Source organism: Streptopelia decaocto (genome assembly GCF_964273445.1).
Source record: "Streptopelia decaocto genome assembly, chromosome: Z".
NCBI classification, from domain to species: domain Eukaryota; kingdom Metazoa; phylum Chordata; class Aves; order Columbiformes; family Columbidae; genus Streptopelia; species Streptopelia decaocto.
In genome coordinates this window covers 29,592,547-29,613,135 of record NC_138657.1, presented here as the reverse complement: position 1 = coordinate 29,613,135, position 20,589 = coordinate 29,592,547, and the positions used below count along the sequence as shown (strand labels likewise).

The following is a 20,589-nucleotide window of genomic DNA, read 5'->3' as shown; positions in this document are numbered from 1 at the left end:
GAGCGCCGTCCGCCCGGCGCCGGCTAGCGAGCACAAGGCGGGGTTATCGCAGACGCCATTTTCTCTTCTCACGACCGAGGTCGCTCTCGCTCTCCTCTGCCGGCCCTCGCTGCCTGTACCGCCACCATCGCGGCTCCCACCGGGTAGGTAAAAAGTCTAACCGGCCGCGGCAGCGCAGGCCAGCTAGGGCCGCCTTTCTCCCGGCAGCTAGGCCTGTGTCGCTCTGGCCCTCACGGAGGGCGGGGCGGAGCGGGGGCCGCCCCTTTGCCCTGACCGGCAGCGGCCTCGCCCAATGGAGAGGCGGCAGGCCCGCGCAAGGGGGAGGCGACGAGGCCAATCGCCTGGTAGCGGTGGTGGATCTGCGCGTTGGCGGTTGCTCTCCTTTTTCTCCTGTACGCGGCGGGGCCGGCGGTGGGCGCAGGTACGCGCAGCCCGTAGCGAGACGTAGCTGGGGCCGGCGAGGAGGGGGCGCTGCGCGCACGCTCGAGTTGGGCGGTGGGGGGACGGACACAGGCCGGGCCGGGCCTTGCTGGGACCAGCAGAGCTGCTATCGCGCCCCGCTCGGCGCGGCTGTATGACACAGCGGTGCGAGAGGCCCGCGCCACCTCTGTCGTGGGGCCTCGTACCCAAGGACCCTCCACCGCCGCGCCCCGGGGCTCCCGTGGACTCCCACAGGGAGGGTGATGGAATGGGGTTAGCGCTGCGTGCGTAAGGAGCAGAGCGGGATGTTGCTGTCTCATTTGCTGCTCGGAGTAGCCCCTCAGGCGGCTGCGGGCAGTTGCGGGGCCCAGAGGCCTCTCCCGCCTTGAGGGGAAGACGAGAAGGGTGCCCAGCGTCCCCGCGGGCGGCCCTGGGTCCTGTAGCCCGGCCAGCATGGCTCGCTGAGGCCGGTAGCGCTAGCGGGTGCTCTCCACGGGCGGGAAACGGCTGCCGCCTTCCTGCGCCTGCCCTTGGTAACCCTGTGCCTGGGGCGAGATGTCGGGCATTATGGTGGGCGGAGGGCAGGGCGCTCCCGGCCGCGGCGTGTGCGCAGGCGGCTTCCGGGGGCCGATTGAGAGCGCCCCGCGTCACGGCCTGCCGCTCTCGGGGGCGGTCGCGGCGGAGTCCCTTTGGCGGCACGGCTGCCCCGCACCGCCGGCCGCGCTGGCTGTGGGCCGCCGGGCGTCTCCTTTGTGTCTCCGCGGGCAGAGGGGGGTAAATCTCTCTGCGACCGCGTGGTGGTGGCGGCTTTTCCGTTCCCGGCTCCGCCTAGCAGCGGGAAGGCGCCATTACAGCGGCCGCCATTTCTGCTGCCGGGGAGCTGAGGCCGGGGCTGCGGGAGTTATGTAACGCCGCCGCTCCCCCGCCTGGCAGCTAGCCAGGCTCTCGGCGCCGCGGCGAGCGGCAGCATGGGCCGTGGTCGCGGCGGCGGCTGGGGGAGCGGGGGGGAGGTGGCGGGGAGAGCCGCTGCGCCCCGGAGGGAGGGGGCTGAGGCGCGCCCCTGTTTCCCAGCTTTTGTCTTGTGTTTGTGGCCGCTTCGTAGTTTCGGTGTTTGTGAAAACATCGGTCAATTTAATCTCGCGAACTCCATTTTCCCAGTAGAGTGCGGTAACTGAAAGCGCCTTACCTATGCGCCGCCAGAGGAGGTTTGGCTAGGAGGGTAAATACACGTGACTAGGGGAGATCAGGTCCTGAGCAGTATATTGCAGTTCATTCCCCACTATTCTAGAATTCCTGGAGTAGTTGGAAATAGAATAACGGCTCCCAAAGGGCTATTTAAACCATGTGAAAATCTATCCGGCCCCTCCCTACTTTCCCCTGCATAAGAGTTTTGGCAAAGTCTCACTGAGATTTTGGTATCATCTGTGTGTCCGTTAGCTCTCTTTAAATGCCTGGAAATAGCAATGTGTGCAGGGAAGGCAGTGCTGGCTGTAGGCCTATACGACAACAATTACAGATTAATAGCTGGCTGAGAGTACGTTTACAAAGTTAGATGCACCGCATTTTTTTTCCTTCGTGCATACCAGGATGAGTGGCTAGCATTTGCTGAGGCGGGGGAATTAATGAAGTACAAGGCAGGAATATATGGTTGTTTTGCTGTGTTATCTGTAGAAGCACATTTTTGAAGATTATAAGTGGCACAATTTTTTTTTGTCTAGACTTCTTTCTGATGAGACTTACTAGTACTCTGATTTCAACTTAACAAAAGCAGGTCACAAAATACCTATTTCACAGAATCATGGTGAAGTTCAGCTGCTTTTGAGGTTCTTGATTGTGTGGGCAAAGGATTACATGTAACTACAGAGAGTGGTATTTTGAATTATTTTGTCCTGTGTAGCTAGAAGTTGTAACTTATCTTTTAGTGATCTATAAAAATTGAGTGGAAGGCACACTAAAATGCCTGCTGGTACATAGGTAGAGAGTTTATAAAACTAATGCTGACAATTACCATAACAGGACTTTTTGAGTTTAGATTGTTAAGAACTAAAGAGCAAGAGCAGATTGTTATGTAGTGTCCTCTGAAAAGTAAATCCAAGGTGCGTATTGTATAACGTGGAAATTTGGAGCTGAATACATGTTCACTTTAAATAACTGAAAATAATTTTTGGTACATATGGTTTCTTTAAACTAGCATGTGCCTAAGAACTATAAGTAATTGTTTATCTGGAAGTTTACAGACTTGTCTTTTATCTCTTCTTAGTGGTATGTTTGGTTTGGGTATGCTCTCTTTTTTATAGAGAAAAGCTTAGCAGCAAAAGCTGGGGTTAAACCTGTGGTTTTTGAATGTAGTGAGGATTAGAACTGTATCTGAGCAGAGTCACAACTGATATATGCTGTTTTCATAGGCTCCTGAAGCAATAGGCTGTTGGATTTTGATCCCGCCCAGAATACTTGAGGTTTTTGTCTGCAAGGCTATATAATAGCGGTAAGTTCTAGTAGCAGGCATTTCTTTCTTCCCTTTAGCACAACATACATTTTGCATTTTCACAAAATAGATGTACCAGCTCTTTTATTCTTCAACAGGTTTTGCCTACCCACCTAAGAGAAAAAGGCAATGGAGACTGAACAACAGGAAGAGACCTTTACCAACACAGAGACAAATGGTAAATTTTTTAAAGGGCTATTTCTTTTAAGAAAGAACCTCTTTAAATTTCAGCATTTCTAAATATTTTGCAATGCTTTAACTGTATCAGATGTTTGTGTCAGCAGTAGTTTTGGATTCTGCATGAAATTATTTCATTTTTAATTAGTATCATTACATGTGCTTTTGAAGCATAAATGCATAATCTTTCTGTTGGCATGTTTTAGATAAGGGATAAGCACCTGAAAGTTACAACTTAAGGATCTGAAAATATATGTAGTACTTCTGTGGAGACTGAATAGGTATTATCAGCCATATCTATTAACTGCATTTGTTTATTGCAGTTTTTACATGTGAGAGTATAAATATGTGAAATACCTCTGAAGAGCTTCATGGAAAGCTTCCTGGGCACAAGTAGTGAGGAAGTTAGGACATCACTGTTGTTGATTTTTTTGCCATTTTTTTTCCAAGCAGTAGTTGAAGTGCTACTTTATTCCACCAGCATTTCAGTGTTGGGCAAACAACATGTGTGCTTTTTGCCTGAAAAGTTTTTCCCTATTTTTAATTATAAATAAATATTAAGTGGGTCATGCTGCATTGCTATATACAGTGTGTCATGAATTTCTCACTGGCTATATGCAACATTCTCATGTAAAACATAGTTCATAGATTTAAAATGGATTTTCAGTAGTTAATCAATACATAGGCTGATGAAGTAAAGACCTATTTCCATGCTGTGGATATTTAAAGTAGGCATCAATAATTGGTGTTGGGCTAATAGGAATGAATGCGTTAAGGATACAGAGTATAAATTTGGCATGCATTCCATTTTATTAAGGCTGAGAAAGTTAAATAAATGTTTGTATTTCCTCCCTATGGACCTTTCTACAGGCAAGCGTCCTGCAGAAGATATGGAGGAAGAGCAGGCCTTCAAAAGATCTCGGAACACGGATGAGATGGTTGAATTACGCATCCTGCTTCAGAGCAAAGTATGCTTTTATGTTTTTACTGGTTTTGCTTATAACATTGCTCGAGACAGGGGTGACAAAGTGTACCTTGAGATATGTTTGGAAAGAATATGTGCTTTATTTAATTTGAGCTAACTTAGTAGGAATTATTTTAAGTGTGCATGAATGGTAGTGAAAGTGTATTGTGATAGAATTAACTTCAGTAGTTCTTCTAAAGGGTAAGTGCCCAAGGATCAATAAAGTTATTTTTGGAGAGGTGTACTTGCTGGAAAAAATAGAGCAATATAAATTTTAAGGTGTTTTTACATTGGAGTCGAAGGCTGTTGTTTTGAGGGGAATTATATATATTAGTCTTTGGAAAGAAAGCAGCATAGAGAATGATCAGCTAGTGACTATAGACTAAATATGGAAGTTAAGATGAGAACTTTCTTAGGATTTTAGTAACTCTGCCAAACAGATCTACTAAACTTGTTGTGATATTATCAACAGGAATAAAAGTAGGAGTAATGCTTCAGTGATTACAGTGGTTTCATTGACAAATGTTAACGGTTGAAGTAAATTTGCTATGTGTGAATTTTCTCTGGTGTTTCCAGTTGTTCCAGACGGTTTGTACTTTCTGAAGTATCTCAGTCTTTTGTGTTGGCATGGGGGAGTGTTATCTTAACTCTGTATAGCATTCTGACCAATAGTCAAGTTACATGGGGCACCCAAAAATATTTTGTGTGCTGTTAGCATAACGTATGATCTGTATATTAAAAGCAATACTTTTGCAAGTAATACTTCAAATAACCCAAGAAAAATACAATTGGGCAATTACTTTTCCTGACTATCTGCCATTTTATTCCTGCGGATGTTAGAAACTTGAAGTTAGTGGCTGTTAACATTGGCTTTAACCTTTTTCAGAATATGTTGCTTTGAGAAGTCAATTCAGTTACAGACTTATAAACCAAAATTAACACTTGAAATTATCATGAAATATCTGGAGTGCAAAAATGGAGTATGCAAACATATACCTAAAAAAAAAAAGTTGATCAAATAAACTAAGGAAATTGTCGACCTACATTACTTTCACACAGTGTATTTTTTGAGAGCTATAGTCTGAGATACTTTGACACAGGGAGAATTGCCTAGAAACTTCCATTTGGAATTTAAATTAATTTCAAAACTGAACATCCTTCTCTTTTCTAAGTTCAGTGCTAAGAGGTGTTGGTAATTTTTTCCATGAATGAATGAACCTTTCAAAAGCAGTACCCACCTGCCCCAACCCCCTAGGCCAACAGAGTAATGCAAAGATAGATTTACCATTCTTAGTCTTGAGTTCAAAAATGTAGTCTGTGCTGTGTTGGCATAACGTAACTTGTGAAAATTGTTTTCCAGAATGCTGGAGCAGTGATTGGAAAAGGTGGCAAAAATATTAAGGCACTTCGTACAGACGTGAGTATATATGAGTTTGAACTAATTTAACACCAATTCTTTCAGAGCACTACATCAAAAGCTTGATCGCATTAGTTTCTAGAAGTGGGAGCAATTCAACTCTAGACATCAGTAGTCCAGTTACAAGCCTTTTATAATGATTGTTAAAGTAGATAACTTAGTTCTCAATTTCTATTATGATTAAAACCCAGCTTGACTTATGTGGGAGGAGAGGTTTATATTAAATCTCTTCACTTTTGAATAGCATTCTGCTAAATTACACACTTCAAGTGAGTTAACATCCTAATTAGAAATATTGACAAAGCTTAAACCCCTTAATTGCACCATTTCCCATATCTGAAAATCAATTATAGTACTACTGAAACCATTACAGGTGGCTGGCTTAACCCAGTGATAGAGAAATTCTTTAACTTCCTTTAAAAAGTCAAACAAGCAAAATAGTCCATCTGTTCTTTAACACCTTGCACAGAAAGTGCGAAAGCATTAATGTTAAGGTTGCTTGATTTAAATATGGGTATAGAGCAGTAAAGGAACATTCTCTTCTGTTACTTGGAAGCACTTTTAAATGGTCATGACTTATTTGCCTATTCACATTTTACAGTGGGTTGACTCTTGTGACTAGACACATGCTCAGTGTTAATGTTGTGTATCTATAAAACTTGGCAATGCTTCTTAAATTCCATTTGTTTACACTTCTGTACTTAACATCAGCTACAATTTCAACAGTTTTCCCGATCAAGACTTTGTTCAACACGAGATTTGGCAACATATCACTACAAATCAGTTCCGACTAAGTTCATCAGTACCGCAGCTAGAGGTTTAACTCAAAATGGTCAAGAATCATACATATGCTCACTAACTTTGACAGCTAGTTGGTTTTTTTTTTAGGGTTTTTTTTTTTTGTGGAGTGCTTTTTTTTTCGTAAATAAATACGTCACCATCTAAGTCCAGGTAGTTTAGATTGGTCTGGAAAACTAATTTCCCCAGTTTACCCAAGGTTCTGGTAGTATCAGTTTCGACAGGTTTTGTGTCTACCCTCATGAGCCAGCCTTCTACTGAAACATCAAATATTAAAACTAAAAAAGTACTTCAGTCAGATCAAGTGACTCATTTTTAAAGTCCATACTGTTAAGCCACAGTTGGTGTAACAATCCGTTATTGTGTTAGTCTTCAGAACAACTTAAGCTTGTTTCATTAATTGAGAGTAATGAGTATAGTTTGTATTAAATTAAAATTTATTGCTTTTCCCCCTTTTCCCTCTCCTTGTTTTTTTGGCCATATATCTCCGTTGCCCATGTACTGGATCGACTTGCCCCTGCGTTGCCCATCATGACGTTGGCCCATCCGCCCCTGAACGCCCATGTGAAAACCCTGGTTGGCTATGCCCAAAAATGTGCTCGTTGCCAAACGGGTACCATACTTGACAACTTCCGATTGAATGCCCATGCCCAATGCCAACATCCACGAACGCCAATGACCAATGCAGTACAATGCCAGTGTTTCAGTCCCAGACAGCAGTGGCCCCGAGCGGTATGTCCCAACAGTTTATGCCTCACTGCCTGATTAGAAAGAGAGAAATGTATTTTATTACCTGCCTTTGATATAATTAAATAGTATCCCCTTATAGACGGTGTATTGTTTTTTTTGAAGTTTTCTGTCTTATTTTCCCCATTAAGTCTTTTTGTCACTGAACTTTTACGTGAGTTGCCCACCCAAACAATCCACTAATTTTATTTCAATGGAAGGAGCACAGCTTCAAGTGTTGCATATTTGCTGCATTGTAAATCAAATTGTTTCAAAATAGTCTCTCGCTCTGTCTTTGTGGCCCACCTTGCTCCCGTCAACATTGCCTGTTCATAATTATTTCTGATGAAACGCTAACTCTGGTTCACTTTCCTTCACTTCTCATTTGTTTTGTCTGTTTTTTTGTCTTGCATTTGTATTTGTTTTCTTGGAGAGCCCATTAGTAATCTGATTTCTAACTGGTCTCATAACCTTACTCCAGATACAGTGTTCACCACTTGCATATCCCTACTTTTTCTGAGAAGGTGTGCCAGTTTTACCAATGTAATAGCGAGGGTATCCTAAATTAGTGGTGGCGGGGAACATGAGTATTCTCTTCTGCTTTCAGTTCTGCGTCAATTTCTTGCCCACTTAATCTGAGCCCTTCCAAAAGCCCATTCTGTCTTTCTTTCTCTGCAAGACCTACCTAATCTTATCATGCATATATACTGGGCATAAACAAAGATGCATGTGTTGTAAATTCAACAAACAGGTTTACTTTAAATGGGGAATATTAATTGTAAGGTCTTCTGTGTAGCAGATCTTACTAGAATTTTGTATATGATGATGGAAAAAATTTACTTTTACTTCTTCTTTCCCATCTTCTCCATATTGTCTGGCATTATGGCTCCAACAGCATCTTGAGTATAAGTGCAGATATAGAGACAATTGGAGAAATCTTGAAGAAGATTATCCCTACTCTAGAAGAGGTATGTCTCTTAAAAGTTCCTTTCTTTTTAGAGGTAGATTATAAGTTTTTGCAACAAGATGGTTCTAAATGATTTGCTGCGGTTTAAATACACTAAATGAGAAAATAAAAAATAAAAGCAGTTTAAAGAAGGGTTATGGCTCTCTAAGTACATGTCCTCATTTTTTGATAGAGGACAGAGTCAGTCAGTATTTATTAACATTTCAAGTGGCCTCCTGACTTGTTTTGTCCCCATTTTGGAGCAGTTGTAACTTGTATCCTGTTACTTTGTAAGTAAGTGTTGCGCTGTTTGGTATCTTCTTAATTCTTTGTAGAAAGTTGGGCAATGTAATAAATACAGAAAACGGATTTGATACCAGTTTATGTTCAGGTAAGGTGCTTAAATAGTTACGAATCTATCAAAGGAAGTACAGGATTACAATTCAGCAATAAGTCATACTATTGTGTTTAGAGAAAAAAAATGATGTGACTAATATAATATTCTTTTACTTGTATGTATCTTTCTTACAGTATCAACACTACAAAGGCAGTGACTTTGACTGCGAATTAAGACTTCTCATTCACCAAAGCTTGGCAGGAGGAATTATTGGTGTCAAGGGTGCTAAAATAAAGGAACTCAGAGAGGTACTTGTTTCCTGTTCTTCTGATACTTGGTTTTTGTTCCATAAAGAACTTAGTGTTTTGTGTTCATAAGGGGCAGGTGTAAGTATCTTCTCTGTAGTAATGCCTTCAGAACATACTGCACACATGATTTCAATGTTGAGTTGTAACTTTCTTGCAAACCCTCAGAAGTAAAGTCCTCATTGGTGGTAGAGCCTATGACTTCTTATAAAGCATCTCAGTAGCTGTGTCGTAGAGCAAGAAAGGATTTTTTTTTTTTTTTCAAATTAGAATTGCATTTGTCACACCTTCTAAAATGGATGACTACATAGACTAGATTTATTCATGAGGTTGGACATGCAAAAATGGTTTAGCGTGAATGTATCTCATGATCCTGTACAATGATAATACAATAAATGCCTGAATTTTACTGTAAAAGGACTTAGTTTTTATGTTTGTGTTGTTTTTGTTTTTTTTTTTTTAATTGTTTCCTAGAAGACCATTGTTTTCTTTCAGTGAAAGAATGAGATTTTTAAAAGCTAATGGTCTCTATGAAGTTAAACTACTCTGTTTTCTGTCCTTCCTTATCATTGTGTCAGAGGCAGTTTCAGGTCAGTTCAGGTGTAAGCTGATACCTGTTTGCATGGGTTGAAGAAGGCAAGATAACTAGATGTAATCCTAGTACCATTGTTATTTGCATCCAAAGCATGTTTTCTTGACAAGTGAAGGTTAATACAATCTGTAAGCTTGCAGTGGATATGTGGTTCTTTTGCTAGTATTCAATTAAATGATGGTGTAGATGAGCCGTAACCGTAAGAGGAGAAAATTGAACTTTTTTTCCTCTTTGTACAAAACTCTGTCAGCACAGATCTTTAATATATGTGATCTTAAAATTAAATTTGTTGTGAGAACTTAGATAAGACAATCTTGGATTATTTTTTTTTTTCTCAACAGAACACTCAGACCACCATTAAGCTCTTCCAAGAGTGTTGTCCTCATTCTACTGACAGAGTGGTTCTTATTGGTGGAAAACCTGATAGAGTCGTTGAATGTATCAAGATCATTTTGGATCTTATCTCTGAGGTAATGTTTATTAGATTTTATTCTTCTACTGGCATAGAGACCATTTGGATAAAAAATGGTATCTTTCCATTTCTGTTTTGAATTCAGTACCTCCTCCTTTCCCAGTAACAACGTGATTGGCTGTTACCGCCTTTTGAAATTCTTTGTTTTCTAGAATAGAGATGCACCTTACAGGGGAGGGAAGCAATTTTTGGTACTAGTGGCCCATTATTCATGCTTTGCATATATCATTAAGATGCAAAAATTGAAGAGGAAGTGAGACAAAATTTATTTGCCACTGATACGTAACAGCAGTTTCTGTATCATAGTTAAGTACACAGCAAAGGGAACACATTGCCATCTCCTCCTTTCTTACCAGCGTTGTGAAATCGAGAACATGTTCCAAATGCATACATTTGTATTTATACATTTAATATATTAATTTAATTAAATATGCCAATCGTAATAGTCCTAATTGGGTTGTGGGGATTGTTTTTTGTTTGCTTGTTTTAGTCTCCAATTAAAGGACGTGCTCAGCCTTACGATCCCAATTTCTATGATGAAACGTATGACTATGGTGGCTTCACAATGATGTTTGATGATAGAAGGGGACGTCCAGTAGGTTTTCCAATGCGTGGAAGAGGTGGTTTTGATCGTATGCCCCCTGGTCGTGGTGGACGACCTATGCCTCCATCGAGAAGAGATTATGATGATATGAGCCCTCGCAGAGGACCTCCACCACCTCCACCAGGTCGTGGTGGTAGAGGTGGCAGCAGAGCTCGTAATCTTCCTCTTCCTCCTCCACCGCCTCCTCGTGGCGGGTGAGTTGCTGCTTCAGTGCATTATACAAAGCTCATATTGTGTACCATCTCCTGAATCATGTTCATATGTTCATTGTTTTTTCCACGCTTTCATGTTGATAGTGATTATGCAGGACTGAGTGTGTATTAGACCAGATCATTTTGAAAAGTACTGTAATTTAATTATTAGCTGCATTGTAGTAATCTACCAAGACTACAGTCAAAAGTTCTGAAACTTAGAAGTTATTCAGTACTTGGCTAGAGTAGTTTGAAATTTTAAGTTGTGTGTGAACTATGAATGTGGAAATTTAAAATTTAAATAGATAAACTAGTTTATAACACAATTCACGTTCTGCTGCTTTTTTCATTTTAGAGATCTTATGTCCTATGACCGAAGGGGCAGACCAGGAGACCGTTACGATGGCATGGTACGAGTGTAAAATTTGCGTTGTTCTGTTTTGTAAGCACAGTTAGCATGCCGAGTGTCTGAAGATACCGTTGCTGAACACATGCACTTAGGTGTGGGACATGCATGGTTCTGATGGTAGAACCAAAATGTTTTGTCCATACAAATGTTCCTTTCTGTGGAAAAATGTTTGGCCTGTAAGTGGTATCTGAGCTGTGATCTGTTTTCTTTGTTTCTTCCCTGCCATCGAAAATGATACAGAAGGTTTGACTGTGCTCTGCCTTGCAGGTTTTCTTGCACTGATGTTCTTAGTTTGTTGTTTTTTTTTTTTAATTGGGGTGACAGAAATAGGAATTGGTAGGCTTTTCAGATAAAGAGAACACATCAGAACAACATTATTTGAAATTATTTAATTCATACAAGCATTCTTAACACTAATGTTGGAAAACACAGTTATACATAGAGTAATACAGCTTAGTATCTATGAAGAGCTCTAGTTGATCTGTAAGGTGATTGTTGCTCTTTGGAGTCAGTTCTTGTCTTGCATTTCTACAAGTGGAGTCATCTCTGTTCCTTTCTTCACTCCAAAAAGTAATTTTATTTCCTCTTTGCAGTGAAGTTGCTCATGGCTCTGGCTCCTTTATGACCAAATATCGTAGCCTGCTTAAAGTGAGGACTGCTTCCCAATGAAGACTGTATTTAATTTCTAGTTTTAGTTAACCATGATCCTAATATACTAACTTGTGAAAGCAGATAGGAGGTCTTCACATGGACTGTGAGGCTGGAGCTGGAAATGTCATGCCAGAAATGGAGAGTGACCTTTTGTTTCAGTTTCGTATAGAAACCATTCTGTAGTGAAACATTTAAACTAGAGTAAATGACTGTCATGGTGGTTTGTGAACTAAGTAATGCATGGGAAAAGCAGCTGCTGGAGAGCCCTTTTCATATAGATTCTATTTCACATAGATGCAATAAAAGGCAAGAATAGATGCTTTTCTCAAATTATCATCTCAAATCATGGAAACGTGGAATGTACAGAAATACTTCTTACCAGTTCTCTTCTCCACTGAAGGCAAAAAGATTGAGTAGTTCAGGACCTTTAAAACTGGATGCTGAACTGTGAATTTTTTGGAATTCCAGAGACATGACAGTATTGACAGGCTTGTAAATGCTCAGATGAGAAGACCCCATTTTGATTTTAAAAGATACCTTAACTCCCTTTGCACATCCAAAGTCGAGGATAAATTCTCTGTTAGCCTGGCTTACAGCTGTATTTTAATTATGCACCACTGTTGGAAGAGTTTGTTTGGTTTATAATATCTCTTCTGAAGCTTTTTCATGGAGGACAGACATTGTTTCTTTGTTAACAGAGCTATATATTTCAATGTGTAATTATTCCAAATCAAATGCCTCTGGACCATGAGGGCTATCTGGCAGTTGAAAAAACCTGAATGTATTTCCAGTGTTTTGTTGTTAACACCTTAATCCTCAAGCCTTTTTGAGATACATAAATGCACACAGATACCAGTGGGAGGGCTGAAAAATAAAGTGGAAAGCATATGAAGTAATTTGATTCCCTCACTTTTTAAAATTAGCTGATCAGGTACTAAAATTTTCAAGGTACTAAAAATTTTACAGTATGAGTTAATAAGAGACTTAGAATGTCTCCTTTTGAGTGGACTGTCTCTTTGCAGACTTCTGTGAGTGTCTTCAGGTTTCTAACATGCTTTTGCTCCTTCAAATGCTTCCTAATTCTTGATCTTTTTAAAGTTCTCTGTGTAGATGAATACACATACACATATAAACACTTGAATAAAGACACATACACTTAACAAATACGAAATGTTCATGTTTAAGAGGTGTGACATTAACAAGCATGTAAAAGCCAATAAAGGAAAAGTGTATGACAGCTCTTCTGTTTATCTGTGTAGATGCTAGAAGAAAGTGTCCAATTTCACTTTCCTAGCTCACTCTTAAAAAACAGAGAAAACTCTGATAAAATAATCTGACATCAGTTAGGACTGCAAATGTTTTCTTTCATTAGATATGAAAGTTGAGCTCTTATCAATGCAGTGTGTCATCTGGTTTCTATTCTAGTACCAGAAGTCACTGGAACAAATGAGTCTTTGAAGTAGAATATTCTGTTATACAAGTTAAGATATCCTCCTTGAGAAGCTGGTTTTGGAGTGCACAAATAAACATAAATGCTGAAATTGTAGAATTCCAAAAGAAATGCTACGAATAACGTTTTTAAAACATAATTAATTTTCTGATACAATTAGGCAGCAGTAGACTGCTAAGTTTAGTTATTGGCTGTATGAGATATATGCAAATGAATTGATAGAACACAAGAAGCAGTGTTCTTTGTGCTTGACCTGCTGTTGGCATAGAGACAAGCATTGACACTTACAATCTTATTAAACCTTCATATTCTAATGCATGGCAGAAATAAAATATTTTTAATAGCACTTGAAGTTGTTCTAAAAGGAAAAAAGCTTGTTCAAGCTTTGCTCTGCTGTTACCTGTCTGACCTTTTTTGCTAGAGGAAAAACCTGTTTACACTACAGAAAGGGAAAAAAGTGAGTGCAACCATTTACAGTTCTCTCAAGGTGAAATTAAAAGGGAGCAAGTCTTGAAAGTGGTCTAAATCACATACTTAAGTCTTTGTTGTAGTATAAGTGTTTCTCTGTACCAGTATGCATTGTGTTTGCTTGCCAAGTTACCTGTAAGTCTGCATGACATGGACTTAGATCTCTTCCCTCTTTTCTTCCTATTTTGTTGTGTCTGGAAGATGATGCAGTGCCATGTGGATGCCTGTGACGACATGCAGCCACCAGAGCTGGTGAGTGTGCTCAGCTTTTTTTTTTTTGAAAACTGCTTTATTGAACAGGTTAAGTGATAAAAGGATTTTCCTGATTTTGAGTGTAGTCAGTGGCAACTTGCACCCATTGAAAATCATAAGGCTGTCCTTCTGACTGAGAGTTTATTGACAGTTTGTCTGAACGGTGTGTCCTGTGCAGACAGGTAATGTTAATAGAGGTATAGAAATATGAGCAGCATAGCCAAAAGAGAGAAGCTTTTATGTACCTCTTGCCTCTTTTACACCACATTTTCACGTTGTAAGTAGTAACTTCCTCCATAACTGATGCACTGTTAGATGCATGCGCTTAGGAGATATATTTTGTATTAACTTAATGATGTTGTGTTTCCTTACATTTCAAATAGCAGATATTAAAAACAGCTTCTTAATTTCATTTGTGGATAAACTACTATGCTTTACTTAGCAGTCCATTTGAAAATAAACCATTTGATTGGATAGATTTTTGGGAAGCTGCAGGGTTCATCATGTGTTCATGCTGTCTAGAAGATGGCAAAGTGCTGCCAAATATTAAACGTTAGTTCTTAGCTTACATAAACACAGCAAATGTATTAGCTTAATTCATTTGCTTGCAAGTTCATTTGCTGTCTTGTAGTCTGGGGAGGCAGAAATGATGAAGGAAGGTACTGTTCTTTAAAAAAGATCAGCCCAAAAGGGCATCCTGTGGCAAATATCAGCAGGAATATGTCTGTGTATGCAGTATGCTGCTCTTATCAGCCTCTGAACTGAGTCTTAAGCAGTGTGCTTCATTCTCTTGTATTTTGGACTCCACTACAAGTTCTGTTATGTTGTATTACAATGTGTATTGTGGGTTACATGGTTACTTATATAGCAACGATATAGGTTGCTTAGAGAACAGGATAAGCTCGACTCTTTGATGTGAGTAGCTTCCATTCTAAATGGGTAGCAGGTAAATAGTGGGTGTTTCAAAAAGATGGACCCAGTTTGAAATCACTAAATCTCTGCACCCATGAATGAAACTCTTACAGTCTGTATAGCAGATGGAGGGAACATAGAGCATTTATTAAAGTTATTAAAAACCTGATGACCGCTTGTAAATTTTTGTGTAATTGTAACGTGTTGGTTCAATCTTTTTGAAATGCCCTGTATTTTGGAAAAAGTTGTTGGGTTACAACTTCTGCAAACAAGTAGTTGTGGTTGCTTGATGCTGGCTGCCAAGTACCCATGCAGCTGCTCTCTCTTCTGCCTCAGCAGGATAAGGAGAAAAAGTAAGATGGAAGAGCTTTTGGCTCAAGATAAAGACAGGGAGATCATTTACTAATTACCATCATGGGCTGATCACTGAACTTGAAGAGTATAATTTATTGCCACTTAAAAATAGTGTGGTAATAAACAAAGAGAACTAGAAACACCAGTTGCCCACCGTGCCTCACTGCTTTCCAGGCTCAACTTCACTCCTTCATTCTCTACTCTTCTTACAATTCTGCCATGAGCAGTGCAGGGGAGGTGGGGGATGGTGTGTTATGGTCAGTTCATTACACTTTGTTCCTCCTCACACTGTTCCCCTGCTCTAGTGTGGAGTCCTTCCCATGGGATAGAGTTGTTTACAGATGGCTCAAATAATGGGTCCTTCTAAGGGGCCGCAGTTCTTCATGAACTGCTCAAGCCTGGGTCCTCTTCATGGGAATTCCTCCTTCAGGAACAGACTGTACCAGTATTAGTCCTCCACAGGTCCTGCCAGGCACCTGCTCCTGTATGGGCTTTCCACAGGCTGCAGCTTCCCTCAAGGCGTATCTGCTTGTGTCTAGCATAGATCCAGCCTGGGCTACAGTGTGGCTAGCTGCTCCAGCCTGGTTCTCTCCATGGGCTGCAGGAGACACTCCATTCCAGCACTCTCTTCCCCATCCTTCTTCACTGTGTTCTCCACAGGCTTGTTTCACTCACTTTTTTTCCTTGCTCATCTCTTAAAACTGGTGCATGCTGGGGTGTTTTTTTACCCATGCTTAAATGTTATCACCGAGGTGCCACCAGCTTTGCTGATGATCTTGGATCTAAGCAGCAGTGGGTCCATTTTGGTGTTGGCTAGAACCAACTGGCTTTGTCTGGCACAAGGGCAGCCCCTGGCCTCTTCTTGCGGAGGCCATCACAGCAGTCTCCCGGAAGTTTAATTATGGAGAACTGTGCATATTTATTCTCTGCTTGAAAGCAGAAAAAATGGGGTCTTGTGCATTAGATAGCATTAGGTGAAATGAAGCACTTCAAGTCAAATACTGTTCTACAAACCTTAAAAATGAAGAGGCCAGGAGTGCTCATTGCAGTGATTCAGATTTGGTGTATGGCAGTTTTAGCAGAACAGAAGTAACTCATGGTTATGTGTTCTAAGATACAAAGGATTGTAGCAGTCTGAATCAAGAGACGTGTTATAGAGCTGTTTTTGAGAGCTTTGTTTGGTTGTTGGTTGGTTGGTTGGTTTGTTTTTTGTTTTTCCTGGAGATGTAGATGAAGACATTCACTAGATAAACTTCTTGTCCCAAAACTGGAGACGTGAATCTCTCCTGAGCTGTACTGGTAGCATTTATAAGGCTGTACTGTGATATTTTCATTTAAATGTTAGTTTAGTCCAAGGTTCAGGGCTGGGTCAGTATCAAGAACTGTCTACCAGCAGCTCAATTAGTGAGGCTGCTTCGTAAACTGATATAGCTGGATCCTTTATGTAATTTTATGACTTTGATGGGGCAGGTTAAGAAGTTAATGAGATTTCTCCCACTGACCCATTTCTGGCCTCCCCTTTGCTGCAGTATGCTTTTGATGGCACAACACTCTTACAGTAAGGTTGAGGGTTGATATTTTTCCGTAAAATAGGCTTGAAGTTAACAATATGAAGATGAAAATGCATTAATGAAGCATGTTTTTTCACTATTTACATTTTTTTTCCTCTTTCCCTTACAGTTTGAGGGTGGCTCTGGATATGGTAAGTGTTTATATAGAACCTTTACATGTACTTCATCATTTAGTTATTAAAGGGCTTGATGCATACGTTTAAATCAGACTATTCTTACGCAGGGGGGCGTGGCTCATATGGAGATCTTGGTGGACCCATCATCACAACACAAGTAACTATTCCCAAAGATGTAAGTAAAGTTGACTTACTTTCAACTTGCCTTTTCTCTTAGATAAAAAACAAAAAGACAACAAACAAAACCTCCAGCCTTTTCTCAGACTGTATAAGTAAATCAGAAGTATTTAGGGTGTTTGATAAGTGCTTCTAATATAAAACAAGAGTTTCTGAATCACTAGAAGTCTATTCTTCAGGTTGTGTGTGTCTTTAGAGACACCACACTAAACAATTTTACTAGTTGTTAATATTCAGTAGTAGAGATGGTCTGTGTAACTTGTTTTTTTGCAACTGATTCTCTCAGTTTTATCTGACCTGTGTTTATACAATTAATCTTGCAGGGGGTGTTTTGAGGCTGTAAGGAAGTAATCTTCCATTGCATCTCCTAAAACTTAACCTAGGAAGCTACTCAAACACTGCTTTAATTTTCGTAACTGTTCTTAGAGAGGAAGTTGTATCAGGAAATGAATGCTTTGCTTTCTCCCCTAGTTGGCAGGATCCATTATTGGAAAGGGAGGCCAGAGAATCAAACAAATACGTCATGAGTCGGGAGCTTCCATCAAAATTGATGAACCCTTAGAAGGCTCAGAAGATCGGATAATAACTATTACGGGAACACAGGACCAGATACAAAATGCACAGTATTTACTGCAGAACAGGCAAGTTAAAGTTTAATGTTGTCCCTACTGTCAATTTTAAATTGACATGTACATTCTAAAGCTGCCCTTCTCTGTGATAGTTTTTAGGAGGCAGGTTTTAATTATCTAATTGAACCTAACTTCTCCAGTAGTAGTTCTGCCTTGATTCTCTTCTGCTCTCCTTTCTAATTAAAATGAAGACACCCTCAAAACTAATCTTGCTGGAAGACGCCTTAACCAAGCAGTCCTCTCATTTCTCTGGTGAAAACTGCTGCAAAAAAACTACTTGTAATAAATTACATAGAGCCTGTAGAAAATATAGAAGATTTCAGTGGATGTTGGTCTAGTTCTGTGTGGAAGACTAGTGATTTTGTTGTTTTTAGATAACTAAATTGACAACAAATCGCAGTCTGCCATATAGCACAGACTATGCCTCTACAGGTCGAGTTGATAATGATTTGGTGCTGTTATGCAGCATTTCACACCTTGCTGACATTATCTTGTCTTTTCTGCCAAATATTAACAACTTCAGACTTATTTGCTTAGTTTTCCTTTATTAACATGCTGACTGTTATAGCAGATTTTAATGTTTTAACTTGAATGTTTGGCCTTAGATTACTAATACTTAGATGTGCCTAAAATAATATACCTGTAATTGTTAGCCATTAATATTTTAAAATTACTTGCTTCAAAATGTGTTAGGAATTGTCATTTAAGCTGCTCTAAGAATGTCATTGTAAATATTGATGCAAGATGTACAGTCCATCATTCTAATACATGCTTTTTTCTTTTTCTTTTATAGTGTGAAGCAGTATGCAGATGTTGAAGGATTCTAATGCAAGATTATTTTTTCTTTTTTATAGTGTGAAGCAGTATTCTGGAAAGTTTTTCTAAGACTAGTGAAGAACTGAAGGAGTCCTGCACCCCTTTTTTTTTTTAATCTGCTTCTGTTTAAAAAGCCAACATTCCTCTGCTTCATAGGTGTTCTGCATTTGAGGTGTAGTGGAATCTTTGCTGTCCACCAGATGTAATGTTTTAGTTTCTTTTACAAATACGTGGGGGGAGGGGAAGGGCGCATGAGACTAACATTGAAATTTTGGAGCAGCAGCAGAGAGAGTGAATTTTATTTTTGTTCATTGTTGGTGATAAATTGTACTGTTTTTCTGTAATTGTTGTGAACACCCTGCTTTTATGTTCACTGTAATTTTTTTTGGAGAGTAGAAAATACTGGTATTCCACATGTCTCTGGCATCCTTCAAGAGCAGTGTGCAGAATGTAATGCTCTTTTGTAAGAAACGTTTGATTTTTAAATAAATTTAGTGAAACTATTCTTGGTGGTTATTTTTCTTGAGATATAGATAAGGTAGTATCCAAAATGGATATGCCCTGTTTCCCCCCCCCCCATAAATGAAAGTTGCTGTTAAGCTTGCTCTTCAGCATCTTTGGAATAGATGGAGTTACGTGGGATTTTATCACAAATGGAAGAAACCATGTGAGAACAATTACTCTGCTTTGCTGTTTGAGAGAAAATGCAAAAATATTCATGCAAATGTTGTGTAAAACTTAACATTTTTGCAAGTGTTTGGCCCTCTTTGCAGTACATATATATATTGGTGACAGTTTATAAATAAAATATTTTAAAACTTTGTGATGTCACTGAGTAAACAGTGGTAAAGTACACCTGGTTATAGACAGCTTGCTTAATGCAGATAACACTGTTAGAAATAACAGTCGCTGTACCATTACTGAATGAATTTTAGTTGTTTTGAGCTTTCATTTGTATGAGGTAGAAACTTATGAATCGGCAAATTGACGGTATCTAACTCTGTAACTTGTTTTTAATTGTATGCAAGACTTAAACTTGTTGGTTTCCCTGTTGTATGTTGAATTCTACATTAATTATTTGTGAGACATTTAAAAATATAAAGCTTCTGGATATCTCATGTATTACCTTGGCATTTGTATTTATAGTTTACAACTTTTGATTTCACTTCCCGAATAAAAAAAAATTTGAAAGCGCCAAAGTTTTCCACATGTGGATGTAATGGGTCCAAAGTGTGGATTCTTCTACTGTGTTTAGGTTTTACTATGTTAGGTTTTGGGTTGGTTTTGTTTGTTTGGGAGTTTGTGTTTTGTTTTTTCTTTTGTTGGGGGAAGAAGGGGTGTTGGTAGTTTGGGTTTATTTCCTTGGGTCATAAAACATTTCACTTTGCTTTTTGAATGATATTGGGGTAACTCCTGCCCTACTACGCAGCTACTCCTAAATTTTAACAGGAAAAGCATGGTGCTAAGAGGTTATTTGCAAGGCTGACCTCCTTGGCAGAGCTGTAATCACTCATTCAAAGAAAAGGAAAATTGGCACCACCTTGGTTTTGTCTGCGGGGAGGAAGCTGGCAGTAGCTAAACATACCAGTGCCACTCTTTTGGGAAAGGCTGCACCTACGATAGAGGGAGAAATCTGCAATCAAGGTGAAGGTTTGGGCAAAATGCACCACGGGTGCCCAGTTTTGGTGTATGCGCAGCAGGCGGGTGCGAGGGGCTATGGGGGTGGCTTTTTAAATTTTTTAGTTTTTTTGTTTTTTAAATCGGGAGGAAAAGCTCCACAAGGAGCAACATCCACGTTTGTTTCTCTTTCCAATAATGACAATCTCGTGGAAAACTTCCTTACCACGAAGTCGAAGCATGTTCACTGCTCGCGCTTGGCAGGATTTCGGGTGTGAGGGGGTTTCTTAGAATAACCTTGGAAGATTTTGGAAGCTCCACGGGGGCTCCCTGCTGGCCAAGGAGCCCCCCGCGTTCGAGGCAGTGCGGATCCTCCCTCGGGTCTGCGCCCTGCCCTCCGTGCCGCCCCCAAAATCCGCCTGACGCTGGGGCGGTGCAGGGGGTGTTGGTGGCCCGCTCGGCCTCCCCGCACCCGCAGCTCAGGACCGGCTCCGCCGAGCCGGCTGAGCCGGCGTGGCCCCCGGGGGGGCTCCGCGGTAAAGGCGGCCGGGTGGGAGGCTCCGGCGTTGAGCGGTGCGTCGTTTCCTCTGACCTGCCTTGCGTCCGGAGGGTGGGCGGCCGGGTGCGAGTCCCCGGCGGCGGCAGAACGTGTGGGGCGGGAGGGGCGGCCGCGGCCCCGGCGGTGAGTGGGTCTCCATGGACACGGGCTTTGCGCTGTTCTGAGCCAGGGCCG

General features: G+C 40.7%; 1 protein-coding gene across 9 annotated transcripts; it reads left to right on the top strand.

Annotated features, from left to right (window-relative positions):
* The first annotated feature begins 9 nt into the window (after window positions 1-9).
* Window positions 10-18,743, top strand: HNRNPK (heterogeneous nuclear ribonucleoprotein K). 9 transcript variants are annotated; one of them, XM_082075752.1, is made up of 16 exons: window positions 10-143; window positions 2,826-2,905; window positions 3,004-3,083; window positions 3,941-4,050; window positions 5,407-5,463; window positions 6,950-6,993; window positions 7,883-7,955; window positions 8,465-8,578; window positions 9,509-9,637; window positions 10,130-10,437; window positions 10,790-10,844; window positions 13,614-13,664; window positions 16,611-16,632; window positions 16,710-16,792; window positions 17,266-17,435; window positions 18,217-18,743. In XM_082075752.1, exons 3-16 carry the CDS (start codon window positions 3,035-3,037, stop codon window positions 18,248-18,250), a joined length of 1,299 nt encoding a protein of 432 aa, XP_081931878.1. In that variant the 5' UTR covers window positions 10-143; window positions 2,826-2,905; window positions 3,004-3,034; the 3' UTR covers window positions 18,251-18,743. The 9 variants fall into 9 exon arrangements, with proteins under 9 accessions (XP_081931878.1, XP_081931884.1, XP_081931880.1 ...); XM_082075756.1 differs by lacking the exon at window positions 10-143 and adding an exon at window positions 303-421 and having other exon boundaries at window positions 3,953-4,050; XM_082075755.1 differs by lacking the exon at window positions 10-143 and adding an exon at window positions 307-421 and having other exon boundaries at window positions 18,278-18,743.
* The last annotated feature ends 1,846 nt before the right edge of the window (window positions 18,744-20,589 follow it).

Bases quoted from the DNA above. Each gene is read 5' to 3' on its own strand.
- HNRNPK (XM_082075752.1), top strand. From the start codon at position 3,035: ATGGAGACTGAACAACAGGAAGAGACCTTTACCAACACAGAGACAAAT. The intron at 8,579-9,508 runs GTACTTGTTTCC...TTTTCTCAACAG, and splicing joins AAATAAAGGAACTCAGAGAG to AACACTCAGACCACCATTAA. The intron at 10,438-10,789 runs GTGAGTTGCTGC...TTTTCATTTTAG, and splicing joins CCACCGCCTCCTCGTGGCGG to AGATCTTATGTCCTATGACC.